A 19,406-nucleotide genomic window follows, 5' to 3' on the forward strand; every position below is an offset into this window, starting at 1 on the left:
GAGTTAGCTGGATCTTTCTGGAGAGAGTTAGCTGGATCTTTCTGGAGAGTGTTAGCTGGATCTTTCTGGCGAGAGTTAGCTGGATCTTTCTGGATAGAGTTAGCTGGATCTTTCTGGAGAGAGTGAGCTGGGTATTTCTGGAGAGAGTTAGCTGGGTTTTTCTGGCGAGAGTGAGCTGGATCATTCTGGAGAGAGTTAGCTGGATCTTTCTGGAGAGAGTTAGCTGGATCTTTCTGGAGAGAGTGAGCTGGGTCTTTCTGGAGTGAGTTCGCTGCATCTTTCTGGAGAGAGTGAGCTGGGTCTTTCTGGAGAGAGTTAGCTGGATATTTCTGGAGCGAGTTAGCTGGATCTTTCTGGAGAGAGTTAGCTGGATCTTTCTGGAGAGAGTTAGCTGGATCTTTCTGGAGTGAGTTCGCTGGATCTTTCTGGAGAGAGTTAGCTGGATCTTTCTGGAGCGAGTTAGCTGGATCTTTCTGGAGAGAGTTAGCTGGATCTTTCTGGAGAGAGTGAGCTGGGTCTTTCTGGATAGAGTTAGCTGGATCTTTCTGGAGAGAGTGAGCTGGGTATTTCTGGAGAGAGTTAGCTGGGTTTTTCTGGCGAGAGTGAGCTGGATCTTTCTGGAGAGAGTTAGCTGGATCTTTCTGGAGAGGGTTAGCTGGATCTTTCTGGAGAGAGTGAGCTGGGTCTTTCTGGAGTGAGTTCGCTGCATCTTTCTGGAGAGAGTGAGCTGGGTCTTTCTGGAGAGAGTTAGCTGGATCTTTCTGGAGCGAGTTCGCTAGATCTTTCTGGAGAGAGTTAGCTGGATCTTTCTGGAGAGAGTTAGCTGGATCTTTCTGGAGTGAGTTCGCTGGATCTTTCTGGAGAGAGTTAGCTGGATCTTTCTGGAGCGAGTTAGCTGGATCTTTCTGGAGAGAGTTAGCTGGATCTTTCTGGAGAGAGTGAGCTGGGTCTTTCTTGAGTGAGTTCGCTGGATCTTTCTGGAGAGAGTGAGCTGGGTCTTTCTGGAGAGAGTTAGCTGGAACTTTCTGGAGAGAGTTAGCTGGATCTTTCTGGAGCGAGTTAGCTGGATCTTTCTGGAGAGAGTTAGCTGGATCTTTCTGGAGAGAGTTAGCTGGATCTTTCTGGAGAAAGTTAGCTGTGTCTTTCTGGAGAGAGTTAGCGGGATCTTTCTGGAGAGAGTTAGCTGGATCTATCTGGAGAAAGTTACCTGGGTCTTTCTGGAGAGTGTTAGCTGGATCCTTCTGGAGAGAGTTAGCTGGATCTTTCTGGAGTGAGTTCGCTGCATCTTTCTGGAGAGAGTTAGCTGGATCTTTCTGGAGAAAGTTAGCTGGATCTTTCTCGAGAAAGTGAGCTGGGTCTTTCTGGAGAGAGTTAGCTGGATCTGTCTGGAGAGAGTTAGCTGGGCCTTCTGGAGAGAGTTAGCTGGGCCTTCTGGAGAGAGTTAGCTGGATCTTTCTGGAGAGAGTTAGCTGGGTCTTTATGGAGAGAGTTAGGTCGATCTTTCTGGAGAGAGTTAGCTGTGTCTTTCTGGAGAGAGTGAGCTGGGTCTCTCTGGGGAGAGTTTGCTGGATCTTTTTGGAGAGAGTTAGCTGGATCTGTCTAGAGAGAGTGAGCTGGATCTTTTGGAGAGAGTGAGCTGGATCTTTCTGGAGAGAGTTAGCTGGATCTTTCTGGAGAGAGTGAGCTGGATCTTTCTCGAGAGAGTGAGCTGGATCTGTCTACAGAGATTTAGCTGGATCTTTCTGTAGAGAGTGAGCTGGATCTGCATAGAGAGAGTTAGCTGTGTCTTTCTGGAGAGAGTTAGCTGGATCTTTTTGGAGAGAGTTAGCTGGATCTTTCTGGAGAGAGTTAGCTGGATCTTTCTGGAGAGAGTGAGCTGGATCTTTCTCGAGAGAGTGAGCTGGATCTGTCTAGAGAGAGTTAGCTGGATCTTTCTGGAGAGAGTGAGCTGGGTCTGTCTAGAGAGAGTTAGCTGTGTCTTTCTGTAGAGAGTTAGCTGGGTCTTTCTGGAGAGAGTTAGCTGTGTCTTTCTGTAGAGAGTTAGCTGGATCTTTTTGGAGAGAGTTAGCTGGGTCTGTCTAGAGAGAGTTAGCTGTGTCTTTCTGGAGAGTTAGCTGTGTCTTTCTGTAGAGAGTTAGCTGTGTCTTTCTGGAGAGAGTTAGCTGTGTCTTTCTGGAGAGAGTTAGCTGTGTCTTTCTGTAGAGAGTTAGCTGGGTCTTTCTGGAGAGAGTTAGCTGTGTCTTTCTGTAGAGAGTTAGCTGGATCTTTTTGGAGAGAGTTAGCTGGGTCTGTCTAGAGAGAGTTAGCTGTGTCTTTCTGGAGAGAGTTAGCTGTGTCTTTCTGGAGAGAGTTAGCTGTGTCTTTCTGTAGAGAGTTAGCTGGGTCTTTCTGGAGAGAGTGAGCTGGGTCTGTCTAGAGAGAGTTAGCTGTGTCTTTCTGTAGAGAGTTAGCTGGGTCTGTCTAGAGAGAGTTAGCTGTGTCTTTCTGTAGAGAGTTAGCTGGATCTTTTTGGAGAGAGTGAGCTGGATCTGTCTAGAGAGAGTGAGCTGGATCTTTCTCAAGAGAGTGAGCTGGATCTGTCTAGAGAGAGTTAGCGGGATCTTTCTGGAGAGAGTTAGCTGTGTCTTTCTGGAGAAAGTGAGCTGGATCCCTTCCCCATGCTGCCAGAATCGAGACTGAAACCAAAGCTCAAACTTTGGACTCTGAAAAACATCCCAGTGGAATAGAATCCAATCACTCCATGTTACCAAGCAGAACGCAGCCATTTGGGCCAATCCATTCGCCACCAGCCGATCCATCAAACCGAGTCCCAACACAATCTCCCCGTTTGGAGTGGGCAAGTCGGCAGTTTCTGTTTAAACCAGCACTGCCTTCTGGATTCTTCTGCTTGAATTAAAGATACAGGCTTCATCCATGGATCAAAAATGTGAAGGCAAATATAAAAGTAAGGGGAAATAAGGAAGCTATCTATCTCTCTCCAAATCCCAATTATCACTTTATCCATTAACCGTCTCTTTATCCATTAAAGGTCTCACTCTCCATGAACCATTTATCTCTCTATGCATTAACTACCTCCCTCTACATTAAACATTTCTCTCTTTATCCATTAACTGTCTCATGCTTGTGTTTGCCGCACAGAGGATGCTTTTTGCTTCAATAGTTTTTGTGTTTGCCTGAAGATTGATGGTGCCCTCATATTTATTTTAACTTCTCAATAACCCTTGCTGTTCAAAATGTTCCCCATAATCCCATTACTGGGACAATGCATCAGCTGTGCCACTGCTGATTCACCATGATGCTAACCATGTTCAAATCTGTTCCCCAGAAAAGATTAGCATAATTTCCAGCATGGGAGAGTGCAATGGTTTAAGAAATGGTGCGTTTGCCAATATTACTGTTGAAGAGGCTTGAGCCAGCCTTCTTGCTGTGACATTCCAAAGTTTAAAAAAATATATATATTTATTAAAGTTTTTTAACACAATTTTTCTCCCTTACAAACAAAAAAAAACAAAAAACGAGAAATCGCGCAGAGCAAGATATATACATGGCAAAATGATATATTTACACAGCTTTGTACACTGGCCCTCACCCGTACGTGCCAGTTTCCCCAACCCTTCATGTTATCTCTTGCTCATCCACCCTCCCAGGCAGTCTCCCCCCCCCCACCCCCCCAAGGTTGCTGCTGCTGCTGACCGGCCTTCCTCTAACGCTCCGCGAGATAGTCTAGGAACGGTTGCCACCGCCTGTAGAACCCCTGCGCAGACCCTCTCAAGGCGAACTTAATCCTCTCCAACTTTATGAACCCAGCCATATCATTTATCCAGGCCTCCAGGCTGGGGGGCTTCGCCTCCTTCCACATTAGCAAGATCCTTCACCGGGCTACTAGGGACGCAAAGGCCAGAATGCCGGCCTCTTTCGCCTCCTGCCCTCCCGTTTCGTCCACTATTCCAAATATTGCTAGCCTCCAGCTTGGCTTGACCCGGACTTTCACCACCTGAGATATTGCTCCCGCCACTCCTCTCCAGAACCCCTCCAGTGCCGGGCATGACCAAAACATATGGACATGGTTCGCCGGGCTCCCTGAGCACCTTCCACATCTGTCCTCTACCCCAAAGAACCTACTCAACCTCGCCCCCGTCAAGTGCGCTCTGTGGACCACCTTAAATTGTATCAGGCTGAGCCTGGCACATGAGGAGGAGGAATTAACCCTACCTAGGACATCAGCCCACAGACCTTCCTCGATCTCCTCCCCCAGCTCCTCCTCCCATTTACCCTTCAACTCTTCTACCAGCGCTTCCCCCTCTTCTTTCAACTCCTGGTGTATTTCCGACACCTTGCCCTCCCCTGACATTTCAAAGTTGCATTATTTTTCACAGTCTCAGCCCCAGTAGGAAGCAGCGAGTGAAACACATTTCAGGAACAATCTCTATGAAGAAATAACTTCCATGTGGACACCATGGTGGCTCAGTGGTTAGCACTACTGCTTCACAGCGTTAGGTACCCTTGGTCTTGGGTGACTGTCTGTGTGGAGTTTAAAAAAAAAAAATTTTAAATATCCAATTCATTTTTTTCCCAATTAAGTGGCAATTTAGCGTGACCAATCCACCTATCTTGCACATCTTTTGGGTTGTGGGGGCAAAACCCACGCAAACACGGGGAGAATGTGCAAACTCCACACGGACAGCGACCCAGAGCCAGGATCCGAACCTGGGACCTCAGCGCTGTGAGGCAACCGTGCCATCTGTGTGGTGTTTACATATTTTCCCCGTGTCGGCGTGGGTTTCCTCCAGGTGCTCCGGTTTCCTCCCACAGTTCAAAAATGTTAGGTGAGGTGGATTGGCCATGCTAAATTGCCCCTTAGTGTCCAAAGGTTAGGTGAGGTTACTGGGATAGGGAGGGGGAGTGGGCCAAGTAAGGGACTCTTTGGGAGGGTTGGTTTTGGTGTAGACATTGTTAAGTTATGCTTCTTCATGTAGCATAAGCTGCTTCCTTGATGTATGCTCTGACAAAGGAAGGTTCAGACTTGGAGATAGGTTTAACACATTTATTGAATAGTTAACAATTCGCCTACTTGAGTTCGACTCTCCTGCTAATCTTGCTATGGTACCTCAGTCTAACTAACCAGTCTGCCCTAAGCCATGCGGTGGGTGTGATGCTTCCAATCTGCCCCTGTCCTTCTCTCTTGGTGTCACCTGTGGCAAGAGAAAGAGCATGTGTGCCCTGTCCTTTTATATGGGTTGCCCCCTTGTGGTAGTGTCACCTCTGGGTATCTTGACTGCCCATTGGTCGTGTCCTATTCTATGTGTTCATTAGCTGTATGTCTGCATGTCATAATGTCTCTGGTGCTCCCTCTAGTGTTTACTTAGTCTTAGTGTATTTACATTAACCCCTTGTGTATTTACAGTGATGCATATCACCACAGACATGATTTGCCGAATGGACTCCTTCTGCACTGTAGAGATTCTATGATTCTATGTTAAACCTATGAACCTCCAGTATGTAGTATTGTTCACTGTTATATCTATAACTACTGGTTTGGAGCAATGATTTAAGCTGAACCTGCCTTTCTGTGCCAGTGAAACAACCACGATGAAGTCCCTGTTCACACTTAACGTTTCCCTGTATTTGGCTCGGTGGTAGTTGAATTTAAAGGTTTTGATTTCAAATCCCACTCCAAAGAGTGTAACATATTCCAATACTAGTTTTTTTTCTAAAATTATACTTTATTCATGACATTTTAAAAATCCATTATAAAACTTTTCAACATGAAAGTGATAGAAAGGGCCATGTCTCCATACAGTATGGTCCACTCTTAACTACCTCGATACAATTGCAATTATTTTGATTTTTTTCAGCGTGCATTCCAGGTCAGGTATATAATCCAGTCCAGTTCTCCCAGTGCAGTACCCAATGGGCTCATAATTAACTTGGGATTTCTTTCAGCACTCCCCACTATTCCCTAAAGGGAAATAATGTGTGTGTGAAGATACTCAAAAAAAAATACAGCACCGTGTGAATGCTGCACTGTTGAAGGTGCTGTCTTTTGGGAGAAATGTTAAACTAACCCTCTCAGGTGAGTATGAAAGGTCCTTTGGCTAGGGTATTTCTCTGATCTCCTGTCAGTAACCCTCAACCCATAGAACTAAAACACACGGCTAGATTCTCCAGGGAATCCCAACGCCCAGAGAATTCCAGCCCCTGTGGGACTTTGGTTGATGTTAATTAGTTGCGGTGTTCCTATAATGAAACAGTGACTAGATTTCAAAACCATTCCTTTGGCTGTAAAATGCTTGGGGATGTCCTGAGATGGCCAATGTCTTCAAACTGCACGTGTGATCCACGAATAGTGTGGAAGTTCCAGACACAGAATCTAATCTTTTGTTCCAGGGGGTTGGAGGAGAATTATTGCCGAAATCCTGATGGGTCAGAAGCCCCTTGGTGTTTCACCACAGATGAAGGAATCCGGAAGGCGTTCTGTTTCCAGCTGCAACGCTGTAACGATGACATTGAACCTGAAGGTAATATGAACTGAGCAAGTTAACAGCACTGAAGAATGTAGCTGTCAGTGTAACTGACCAAGGGTGTTCCAAGATCGTGCTGAACAAGAATGAGAACAATGTCTGAGAGTAGACTAACCAAGAAAGAAAGAGGTAGAGATAGAGAAAAAACAGAGACGGACAGAGAGACTGAGAGAGCGGGGGAGAGACAGAGAGGCAGAGACGGACAGAGAGAGATGGACAGAGAGAGACAGAGAGCGCGGGAGAGAGGCAGACAGAGAGACAGAGAGAGACAGATCAGAGATGGACAGAGAGAGATGGACAGAGAGAGATGGACAGAGAGAGGGGAGAGACAGAGAGGCAGACATAGAGGCAGAAGAGAGGCAGACAGAGACAGAGAGGGAGGGGGAATGCAGCCCCACATGTGTTGTAAGGTTTACTCAGTTTCTCACAACGTGATCTGGAGGCTTGCGTGGTTGTACATCAAGTGTTCATTAACAATTCATAACTATATACATCTCCAAGGGATAGTCCTGCATGGTACCATCTACTTGCTGGCTTCTGCTAGATTACTCGTGTACTGAGTCCAATATCATGTAATTCTCTACATCATAATGGGGATGTCTCAGTTGTTTTGGGCAAATGTTGTTTCAGAGCTGTAATTGTTATATTCGGCATCGCCCGTACTTGGTTTTCTCCATCCAGTTTGTTTTTTGTGCTGCTTAGAGTCAAATTTCTCTTTACCAACGGCCCGTCTCCTTTGTTCAGACTGCATGGGCTTTTCCCATTCCCTCCAGAGGGAAATGTTCATTCCATTCATTGGTAGGTGGACTTGAGTTTTCTTTTTCCGGGTGACTCGGCTCGTTTTTCTGAAATTGATGTCTCAAAAGTGAAACTTTCATTTCCACTCATTTCACAATTTCACCCAAATATTTGGTTACTCTCTTATTTTCCAATTCTTTTTCAAACCGATGAATCTCTTCAGTCTGGCAAACTCCTCAGGTGAGTTCAATTGTCTTTGTTTCAGATTGATCAGCATACTCTTTATACAAACTTAACAACTTCACCTGGGTATTCAAGCTCATTTCAATATCTTTCCTCCATGGTCATTGACTGCTCCTTACACTTGTTCAATTCATTCCTTAGATCCTCAATCTATTTCTTGGAATTTTCCTTATCTGCTTTTAAAGTCTGGATTTGCTCTTCCATACGGCGCATCTCAACCTTCACATTCTTCAGCTTGGATCAGTTTTGGTTGTGTAACTCTGCTGTCATCCAACTGTTCTGATTCGTCAGCAAATCCTTTTCCTGTTCCAGGCATTTTTCACAATACTTGGTGGAGACTTCTGATCCTTGAAGTCCATCAAATTTTAATTGGCCGGATTTACGGCATGTTTTGCAGTGGTGGAAGCCCCTCGCCATTGGCCGAAATTCTGTCAATGGAGTTTCCCATTGTTTTACACCATTCCTGCCGGGGAACCCAGGGCGGGGAGAGGAGGGAGGGGAGGTTGCCATCGTCAGGAGCAGAAGATCCTGCCGGCTGGGATGGCCAAAAAAGCCTGCCCAATATTTCATTAGCAAACTCGTCTTCCATACTGGAAAGTTGGTTCTTCTACACTGAACAGTTTTTCCCCAGAAGAACCTAATTCCCGGGTGCTCTTCATCGAGCTTGCATTCTTTAATTTTATTTCTGTTGGTTGTTTCTAAGACTCTACACGCTCCTTTGCGAGAATGTGGGGCTGTGATTGGCTACAGAGGCTCCATTTGGACTGGCAGCAGATTTTCAGGAGGGGCACTGGGGGATTATACAAAGTCCTGGGGAAGTACCCAGAGGTTTTCCAGGAGGGCCTGGGTAAAAGCAAAGGTGGCATGGCCAAGGTACACCTAGCCCTGAGGCCCAACAAAGTACTTCAGGACCCGCCCAGTTCGCTACGCATTGCTGACAAAGGTAGAGGATGAACCCAACCACTTGGAAAGTCTAGGTATCATCTGTCCGGTGCATTTTGCAGATTGGGCAGCACCTGCAGTCCAGGTACTTAAACCTGACAAAACAGTCTGTCTGTGTGGGGGTTACACGTTTACGGTAAACAAGGCCTCTCGTTTTAACAGATACCCAATGCCGTGAATAGAGGACCTCTAGGCAAAGTTGGCTGGGGTCACTCTTTTTCTAAACTCGATATGAGTCATGCGTACCTCCAATTGGAGCTAGACAGGGTTTATAGAACATTTGTGACCATTAATACCCACAGAGGTCTCTATGAATATACGAGGTTGCCATTTGGAGTGTCATCGGCTGGCGTTATTTTCCAGAGAGTGATGGAGAACATTTTCCAAGGAATGCCCCAAGTGCTGGTCTACTTGGATGATGTCCTATTTGCCAGAGCCATCGAAAAGGGGTACCTGAACAAGATGGAAATCCTCCGCCAGTTTTCTGAGGTAGGCGTCCGCCTTTATGAGAGGAAAATGTGTTTTCTACGCCAAAGAGGTCACGTGGATTAGGTATTGTGTGGCAGCTACCGGACAACACCACATGTAACAACTGGAGTGGCACCAGCTGAACTGGGCTGGAGGCTGAGAACCCACCTTCGCCTAACGTTCCCCGATGTTAAGGGGAAAGTAGAAAGGAAACAAGACCGTCAGAAGCAATACCGAAGCAGATGGACGCAGAACAGAAGTTTATTTATTTTTTCAGCCCTGCCCCGTGGAGCCCTGCCCTCTCACAACCCCGGCCCCACTTTCTCAACCTCCAGGACAATGCTTCTGACCAGGGGATGCAGTATACAGACTGTATTCTGACATATGCAGTAGACAGACTTCAGAGACGGTGGGCGGGATTCTCCAGCCCGCCAGCCCCGTTTTCCGGGGTGGCGCGGCCCTGCTGGTAGCAGAATCTTTCATTCCAGCAGCCGGCCAAAGGGGGTTTCCCATCTATCCCACGCCATTGGGAATCCCGCGGGTGCGCTACAGGCAAAGCGGAGGATCCCACCAATGGAGAATCCCGCAGGGTGTCCGGTGGACTGGACCGGTATCTTACTCGATAAAATCACAAAACGGACGGTGCGGAAGCACCTCGACTACCTCCAGAGCAGGGAGCCAGCGTCAGGACAAACCCCACCGCAAGAACCATCTTCCAGCCCCGGTGGCCTGGCACAAGGGGCCTGGGGACATCACCCCCTTGGGGCTGCGACACTGAGATGCATGAAGTGGAGGATTCTGGTTCCGACATGGAGACGTAGACAGCTGAGTTTTCGAACGATGGCCTTGCCAGGGAATGGTCCCAGGTGGTGCCCCCCACACGATCGACACAAAATCGGCGTTCCCCAACACGCTACACGCCCCCTCCCCCACAGCAGCCGGAGGTGCAACTGCAGGCAAAGCGAAGAAGACAACGTCCTCCACAATAGAGAGACTTACGGACTTGGGGGGGGGGGATGTTGTAACTCCCATGAAACCCACGGAGGGGTCCCGATTGATCTCCCCGTGGGCCTCATGGAGTACGAGCTCCGCAGCTGAGGGATGGAGGCCCAACAGGGGGCTTGTTAATTCCCTGAGGTAAAGTTAGCACAGGAAAAAACAGCATCGCCGGATAGTCCCAGCTGGGACTTGAATCATGGAATTTACAGTACAGAAGGAGGCCATTCGGCCCATCGAGGCAGCACCGGCCCATAGAAAGAGCACCTTACCTAAGCCCACACCTCCACCCCATACCCGTAACCCAGCAACCCCACCCAACCTTTTTGGACACTAAGGGAAATTTAGCATGGCAAATCCGCCTAACCTGCACATCTTTGGACTGTGGGAGGAAACCGGAGCACCCGGAGGAAACCCACGCAGACATGGGGAGAAAGTGCAAACTCCGCACAGACAGTGACCCAAGCCGGGAATCGAACCTGGGACCCTGGAGCTGTGAAGCAACTGTACTAACCACTATGCTACCGCGCCCCCCTTGTGCTACCGTACCCCCCTACCTTTGGTGTATTTCCTAACTGTGAGTAGGAAATAAACTACTTTTGACTCACCTTTTCGGGACTCCTGATTTACTACAATAGTGATCATGAAAGATGCTATAATAATGCAGTCATGTTGTATGTTGGGGGGATGATACATACTCCATCACCAGCTGCCTTCAAAGAATTGTTCTCAAATTATTCCTAAATAGCAGCAGAACAACCAATTTACACTGAACTTTGTCACTTCACAGACTGTTACACTGGAAATGGAACAAAATACAGAGGATTTGTCAGTAAAACTAGGAAGGGCATTCCCTGCCAGATGTGGAATTCCAATACACCCCACCAACCACGGTATGACAACATCACATGGTTCAAAATCCTATAAACCCATGATTGGAATTACAAAATTGCTCAGAGAGCCTCTTTAATCAGGGAGAAGTGTGTTACTGAGGTTAGTGTCAATCAAAGAGCTTTGTGAGGCTGGGTTAAGGTTAATCACAGGGATTAGTGTTAGTCACAGAGACTATATTACTGGGATTAGTGTTAATCACAGGACTGCGTCTATTACTGGCTTCATGTTAATCACAGGGCCTTTGTAAATTACTGGTAATCCCAGGGACTGTATATACTGCTGGGATGAGTGTTAATCACAGGGACTGTGCGTATTACTGGGATTAGTGTTAATTACAGGGGCAGGTGTATTACTGAGGTTAGTGTTAAGCGAAGGAACTATGTATATTTCTGGTCTTACTGTTAATCACGGAGACTGTGTATATTACTGGGCTTCGGGTTAACCACTGGGATTGTAGGGGCTGGTTTAGCACAGTGGGCTAAATAGCTGGCTTGTAATGCAGAACAATGCCAGCAGCGCGGGTTCAATTCCCGTACCAGCCTCCCCGAACAGGCGCTGGAATGTGGTGACTAGGGGCTTTTCACAGTAGCTTCATTGAAGCCTATTTGTGACAATAAGCGATTATTATTATTATTATATATTGCTGGGATTAGTGTAAAGCACAGGGACTGTGTATATTACTGGATTCATGTTAATCACTGGGACTGTATATATTCCTGGGATTAGTTTTAAGCAAAGGGACTGTGTATATTTCTGGGATTACTGTTAATTTGAGGGACTGTGTGTACTACTGGGCTTCGTGTTAATTACAGGGACTGTGTATATTACTGGGACTAGTGTTAAGAACTGGGACTGTGTATTTCTGGAATTACTGTTATTCACAGGGACTGTGTATATTACTGGGATCAGTGTTAATCATTGGGAGTATGTGTATTACTGGGGTTATGATTAATCACAGGGACTGTATTACTGGGATTAGTATTGATCAAGGGACTGTGTGTTACTGGGGTCATTGTTAACCACGGGGGCTGCCTTTTTCCTGCATCAGCATTAATCACAGGGGCCATGAGGGCGATTCTCCGAGATTGAGGCCAAGTGTTTGCGCCGTCGTGAACGCTATCGTGTTTCACGACGACACGAACAGGGCCCGGGCACGACCTATTCTGGCCCCCCTAGGGCCCGACCCAACATGGGGTCGGTGTTCAGGGGCCGGCCGCGGCGGAAAGTAGGCCCGGGGGGGGGGGGGGAGAGGCCGGCCCGCCGATCAGTGGGCCCCGATCGCGGGCCAGACCCCTTCGAAGCCCCCTCCCCCAGTGAAGGAGTCGCCCCCCCCCCCAAACAGGTCGCCCCCTCGAGCGTTCCCGCAGAATTCCCGCCGGCAGCACCCAGGGATGAACGGCGCCGGCGGGACTCTGTCGCATCGGTGCGGCCGCTCGGCCCATCCGGGCCGGAGAATCGGCGGCCCCGCCGATTCGCGGCTGGCGCTGCGCCAAACGCGCCGGCGCAAATGGCGCCGATTCTCCGCACCTAGGCGCCGGCGTCGTGCCACGGTTGCAGCGATTCGCCCCCCATGTGTATTATTAGGCTTAATGTTAGTAACAGGGACTGTATATTTCTGGGGTTATTTTAAATCTCTGGGATTGTGTATTACTGGGGTCAGTGTTATTCACAGGGAGTTTGGGTATTACTGAGATTAGTGTTGATCACAGGGTTAGTCTTAGTCACAGGGACTGTATATTACTGGACTTCATGTTAATCACAGGGGCTGTGCATTTTTTCTGGGCATCATGCTAATCATAGGAACTGTATATATTACTGGGGTTAGTGTTAATCACAGGGACTGTGTATGTTGCTGGGATTAGGTTTAATAACAGGGGCAGGTGTATGACTGAAGTTAGTGTTAAGCGAAGGGACTGTGTGTATTTCTGGGCTTACTGCTAATCACAGAGACTGTGTATATTACTGGGCTTCGGGTTAACCACTGGGACTGTATATATTGCTGGGTTAAGTGTGAAGCACAGGGACTGTGTATATTGCTGGGCTTCATGTTAATCACAGGAACTGTATATATTACTGGGGTCAGTGTTAAGCACAGGGACTGTGTATATTTCTGGGATTACTGTTAACCATAGGGACTGTGTATATTACTAAGCTTTGTGTTAATCATAAGGATTGTGTATATTACTGGATTACTGTTAATCAAAGAGACCTCATATATTACTGGGCTTCATGATAACCACAGGGCCTGTGTATATTACTGGGATTAGTGTTAATCACTGGGACTATGTGTATAACTGGGCTTAGTATTAATCACAGGGACTGTGTGTTACTGGGATTAGTATTAATCACAGGGACTGTGTGTTACTGGGATTAGTATTAATCACAGGGACTGTGTGTTACTGGGATTAGTATTAATCACAGGGACTGTGTGTTACTGGGGTCATTGTTAATCACAGGGGCTTCCCTTTTCCTGCATCAGCATTAATCACAGGGACCCTGGGCGCGATTCTCCACTCCCGCGCCGGTTGGGAGAATCGCCTGGTCCGCCAAAATTTCCGGGGACGCCGGTCCGACGCCCTCCCGCAATTCTCCTAAGCGGCGGGAACGGCCCGGTCGAGTTACGCAGGCCGGAGAATCGCCCGAGACACCCAAAACGGCTATTCTCCTGCACCCCTGCTATTCTCAGGGCCGGATGGGCCGAAGTCCCGACGGCGTGACCCCAGTTCACGCCGTCGCCGTTCGCACCTGCTTTTTAAAGTCATCAGCCAGTCGTGCTGGCTGACGCTGAGCAGGGAGGAGGTGAGCGGACTGCAGCACAGCGCCCGGAGACCGGGTCGGCTTCCCCGAGAAGGCTGCGGCCAAAGGGGGGGTGCGGGAGAGTGTGCAGGTGGGAGGGGGGGGTGGGAGAGTGTGCAGGTGGAGGGGGTGAGAGAGTGTGCAGGTGGGGGGGGTGAGGGAGTGTGCAGGTGGGGGGGGTGAGGGAGTGTGCAGGTGGGAGGGGGGGGGGTGGGAGAGTGTGCAGGTGGGGGGGGTGAGGGAGTGTGCAGGTGGGAGGGGGGGTGGGAGAGTGTGCAGCTGGGGGGGGGGGGTGCGGGAGAGTGTGCAGGTGGGAGGGGGGGGCGGGAGAGTGTGCAGGTGGGAGGGGGGGTGGGAGAGCGTGCAGGTATGGGGGGTGAGGGAGTGTGCAGGTGGGAGGGGGGTAAGGGAGAGGGTGCAGGTGGGAGGGGGTGAGAGAGTGTGCAGGTGGAGGGGGTGAGAGAGTGTGCAGGTGGGGGGGGCGGGAGAGTGTGCAGGTGGGGGGGGTGAGGGAGTGTGCAGGTGGGAGGGGGGGGGGTGGGAGAGTGTGCAGCTGGGGGGGGGTGCGGGAGAGTGTGCAGGTGGGAGGGGGGGCGGGAGAGTGTGCAGGTGGGGGGGGGCGGGAGAGTGTGCAGGTGGGAGGGGGGGGCGGGAGAGTGTGCAGGTGGGGGGGGTGAGGGAGTGTGCAGGTGGGGGGGGGGTGAGGGAGAGGGTGCAGGTGGGAGGGGGTGAGAGAGTGTGCAGGTGGGGGGGGTGGGAGAGTGTGCAGGTGGGAGGGGGGGCGGGACAGTGTGCAGGTGGGGGGGGTGAGAGAGTGTGCAGGTGGGAGGGGGGTGAGGGAGAGGGTGCAGGTGGGAGGGGGGTGAGAGAGTGTGCAGGTGGGGGGGGGTGAGAGAGTGTGCAGGTGGGAGGGGGTGAGGGAGAGTGTGCAGGGGGGGCGGGAGAGTGTGCAGGTGGGGGGGTGAAGGAGAGTGTGCAGGTGGGAGGGGGGGGCGGGAGAGTGTGCAGGTGGGGGGGGGTGAGAGAGTGTGCAGGTGGGAGGGGGGTGAGGGAGAGGGTGCAGGTGGGAGGGGGTGAGAGAGTGTGCAGGTGGGGGGGGTGGGAGAGTGTGCAGGTGGGGGGGCGGGAGAGTGTGCAGGTGGGGGGGGTGAGAGAGTGTGCAGGTGGGAGGGGGGGGTGGGAGAGTGTGCAGCTGGGGGGGGTGCGGGAGAGTGTGCAGGTGGGGGGGGGGCGGGAGAGTGTGGGGGGGGGGCGGGAGAGTGTGCAGGTGGGAGGGGGGGCGGGAGAGTGTGCAGGTGGGGGGGGGTGAGGGAGTGTGCAGGTGGGTGGGGGGTGAGGGAGAGGGTGCAGGTGGGAGGGGGTGAGAGAGTGTGCAGGTGGGGGGGGGGCAGGAGAGTGTGCAGGTGGGAGGGGGGGCGGGACAGTGTGCAGGTGGGGGGGGTGAGAGAGTGTGCAGGTGGGAGGGGGGTGAGGGAGAGGGTGCAGGTGGGAGGGGGGTGAGAGAGTGTGCAGGTGGGGGGGGTGAGAGAGTGTGCAGGTGGGAGGGGGTGAGGGAGAGTGTGCAGGGGGGGCGGGAGAGTGTGCAGGTGGGGGGGTGAAGGAGAGTGTGCAGGTGGGAGGGGGGGCGGGAGAGTGTGCAGGTGGGGGGGGTGAGAGAGTGTGCAGGTGGGAGGGGGGTGAGGGAGAGGGTGCAGGTGGGAGGGGGTGAGAGAGTGTGCAGGTGGGGGGGGCGGGAGAGTGTGCAGGTGGGGGGGGTGAGAGAGTGTGCAGGTGGGAGGGGGGTGAGGGAGAGTGTGCAGGGGGGGCGGGAGAGTGCAGGTGGGAGGGGGGGCGGGAGAGTGTGCAGGTGGGAGGGGGGTGAGGGAGAGTGCGCAGGTGGGAAGGGGGTGAGGGAGAGGGTGCAGGTGGGGGTGTGTGAGAGAGTGTGCAGGTGGGAGGGGGGGGCGGGAGAGTGTGCAGGGGGGGCGGGAGAGTGTGCAGGTGGGAGGGGGGGCGGGAGAGTGTGCAGGTGGGAGGGGGGTGAGGGAGAGGGTGGGGGGGGTGAGAGAGTGTGCAGGTGGGAGGGGGGGCGGGAGAGTGTGCAGGGGGGGCGGGAGAGTGTGCAGGTGGGAGGGGGGTGTGGGTGAGGGTGGGGGGGGTGAGAGAGTGTGCAGGTGGGAGGGGGGGCGGGAGAGTGTGCAGGGGGGGCGGGAGAGTGTGCAGGTGGGAGGGGGGTGAGGGAGAGTGTGCAGGTGGGAGGGGGGTGAGGGAGAGTGTGCAGGTGGGAGGGGGTGCGGGAGAGTGTGCAGGTGGGAGGGGGGTGAGGGAGAGTGTGCAGGTGGGAGGGGGGTGAGGGAGAGTGTGCAGGTGGGAGGGGGTGCGGGAGAGTGTGCAGGTGGGAGGGGGGTGAGGGAGAGTGTGCAGGTGGGAGGGGGGGCGGGAGAGTGTGCAGGTGGGAGGGGGGTGAGGGAGAGTGCGCAGGTGGGAGGGGGGTGAGGGAGAGTGTGCAGGTGGGAGGGGGTGCGGGAGAGTGTGCAGGTGGGAGGGGGGTGAGGGAGAGTGCGCAGGTGGGAGGGGGTGAGGGAGAGTGTGGAGGGTGTCGTCCATCCGCGGATGCCACATGTCAGCCGCCCTGATATGGCAGGACGGTGACGAGGACACGGCCGCAGGGTGCGTGTGGCTGATGGGCACAGGAGAGTGGCACACTGGTGAGCAGTACGGTGTGAAGTGACCGCTGGGCGCAGACAGTGACCAGGTGTTAGGCTGGCTGCGAATCTGCAGCGCGACCAGGCCACCGGGACACACAGGTATCCCAGGCAACCCGGCTGACGAGGTGTGGAAGAACCTCCGTGTAACATGTCATTTCTCTGCCCCCCACCACCCTCCTGCAGGTCACCATGTATGCCAACCAGACAGCAATGTTCACCGCCGTGGTTGGAGCAGCTGCTCTGGAGTTTGCCATCCAGCAGCATAGAGTCGGACGGCCCACAGTGGCTGCAGATGCAGCGGTTGCCGGTGCAGCAGAGGGGATGGCCGTGGAGTGGCCCATCGTCGACGCGCAGGTCGCAGGCGCTCAGGACCCGAATGTACAAGGGGATGCCGAGGGGAACATTGACTGCCAGACGGTGAGGAATGCAGAGGAAGTGCTTGGGGGGGAGCAGGAGGAGGAGGAGGAGCAGGTGGAGCAGGAGGATCCACTGATGGTGGTGCCAGGACACCACAGGCGTCCAGCAAGGCCGAGGATGTACCGTGACAGAATGGCGTTCGAGGCCCTAACGGACATCACATGCAGGAGGAGACTACGGTTCAGCAGGGAGACGGTCGCACATATATGCCAGCTCGTGGCGCACCTTGCACCACGTGGAATGGGAGGACACGCGATACCAGTCTCCATCAAGGTGACGGTGGCCCTAAACTTTTATGCGACCGGTTCCTTCCAGGCGCCGAGCGGGGACCTTTGCGGGATATCACAGGCATCGGTCCACAGGTGCATCAGGGCCGTCACCGATGCCTTGTCGCCATCGCGGACAGGTACATTCAATTCCCCGAGGACCGAGCACAGCAGGAAGCACGGGCACGTGTATTCGCCAAGGTGGCCGGGATACCGATGGTCCAGGGTGTCATCGATGGTGTGCACGTCCCCATGCGCCCACCTGCAGACAGCAGGGACGTGTTCATGAACAGGAAGGGCGCATACTCCATGAACATCCAGGTGGTGTGCGACCCCCACATGAAGATCATGCACGTGTGTGCAAAGTACCCCGGCAGTGTGCATGACGCCTACATTCTGGCACAGTCGTTCATCCCCGCAATGTTCGATGGGTGAGGGGCTGGTTGCTGGGCGACAAGGGCTATCCGTTGAGGTCATGGCTGCTGACTCCAATACGGAGGCCTCAGACCAACGCGGAGAGCCTATACAACGAGGCCCATGCAGCAACCAGGGGTGTGGTGGAGCGGTGCTTCGGCCTGCTGAAGATGCGATTCAGATGCTTGGACCGATCAGGAGGGGCCCTGCAGTACTGGCCCGACAGGGTCGGTCGCATGGTTGTGGTCTGCTGTGCGCTGCACAACATTGCCATGCAGAGGGGAGATGACCTGGCGGAGGAGTCGGAGGGAGGACCCGACGGCACTGGAGCCGACGCAAACGAGGAGGACGGGGAAGAGGAGGATGTGGAGGATGAGGATGATGGCGCGCATCAGGGTGGAGGGAGGGGCGCAGGACACAGACACTGCCCGGGTGCTGGATACGTCCAGGAGGCTGCACGACGGCACCGCCGCGGACAGCGGGCACGCGATGCGTTGGTGGCCGCACGGTTCGTGCACTGTGGGGGTGGGATTCGCTGAACACTGCCACTTGCACCATCACTCCTGCACACGGGCACCACACAGCACCCCCCCCCCCGCACCGCGTTCATGGCAACAATTCCACATCACCTTACCACTGCGGCACTACGGGATTGCACAACAGTGATGATTGGGTAAGCGGGTGTGATCAGTGCCATGTTGAATGATGACAGCCCGCTCTGCGATGAGCTGTGAGCTCAGATTCGCCAGCCGAGGTCTGACTCGTGGCTTTAGCTGAACCATGCACTCCGGTGGTCACAGCCTTCGTGACGGAAATTTCACCACATGCCCGTGGGGTGGCTGGCGTCGGTGTACCGAGGACAACGGTGTCTGATTATGGGGGGGCGGGGGGGGGAAAAAGGGTCACCACATCCAGAACAGACCTTGAACGGCTCATATACAACAACGCCAATCGGGCACCCTCCCGAGCCCCCTGGCACCGGACATAGCACACAGTCTTACAAGTCAAATTTAACAGTGCGTTTATTCGTGTGGTGAACATAGGTGCCCTACCCCCTACAACTAAACTGTGCCCTGCACCCGTGCCAACTTCTTACGTGCCTAATGACTTTGCCTTACGGGCCCTACCACTACGTCTAGGTGTGTTCCCAGATGGTACAGCAGGAGTGGAGGTGGACTGCTGTGACTCACGCCCTTCGACATGGCTCCCCGTCGGCACACGTTTCCTGGGGCGGCCCGGCTTCGGTGGGCCAGGCTGCTCGGCAGGCGTGCTGGATGGCGTGGTGCCACCCTGACCTGCCCGCTCCCCACCAGATGCGCCAGGGACAGAACGGGGGGAGGCCGAGTGTACCGGGACGTCCCTTGCTGGAGGTACCGGGACGGGCCCCAGAACCTCCTCCTCCCTCGGGGAGCCCGGTGGCCCCCGGGCCTCACTGTGGGATGGAGATGCGCTCGGAGACATGCCCCGTCGCACCCCCGACACCTGGCGCTGCCAGTCCTGGAGGCCTGCAGCGGTATCGACCATGGTCCGAATGTTCGCCGAGACGGAGCCCAGGGAGTGCCACATTCTTGACAGGGGCTGTGCTATCTCAACCTGTGAGTGCGCTACGCCATCCATCACGTGTGCCAGGCGGTCTATGCTCTCCGCGACTGACTGCTGGGACTGTGCCATCGCTTGCTGGGACCGGGCCATGGCATGGTGAGACTCAGCCAGGGCCCGGAGAGCGGCGGCAATGTCGTGTTGGCTCTGGCGCATGGCTACCTGTGAGAGGGCAGCCCGCTCCTGGGCCATGGATGACGCGTGCACGTGAAGCTCAACGCCTTGCAGAACCTGACCCATGGCCAAAACCCCTTCACCTATTGCCTCCACCGCGGACGCCACCCATGCGGTGTCGGCCTGGGTGGCTGCGATGAGCAGCACCACTCCCTGCTCCTGGACGCAGATAGACTCCTCCAGCTGCGTGTGCAGGTCCTGGAAGATGGCCCTCATCCCATTATTCAGTCCCTGGGTGTCCACATGCATCG

The 19,406-nt window shown here is 53.3% G+C and overlaps 1 protein-coding gene across 1 annotated transcript in view; it reads left to right on the forward strand.

Annotated features, from left to right (window-relative positions):
- The window catches only part of mst1 (macrophage stimulating 1), a 261,194-nt gene that overhangs the window by 164,869 nt on the left and 76,919 nt on the right, over positions 1-19,406 (forward strand). The window contains exons 9-10 of the mRNA XM_072472033.1: positions 6,388-6,518; positions 10,699-10,801. Of these exons, the coding sequence (XP_072328134.1) occupies positions 6,388-6,518; positions 10,699-10,801 (234 nt within the window). The remainder of the gene's footprint in view (positions 1-6,387; positions 6,519-10,698; positions 10,802-19,406) is intronic.

Source organism: Scyliorhinus torazame, chromosome 13 (genome assembly GCF_047496885.1).
Source record: "Scyliorhinus torazame isolate Kashiwa2021f chromosome 13, sScyTor2.1, whole genome shotgun sequence".
NCBI classification, from domain to species: Eukaryota; Metazoa; Chordata; class Chondrichthyes; order Carcharhiniformes; family Scyliorhinidae; genus Scyliorhinus; species Scyliorhinus torazame.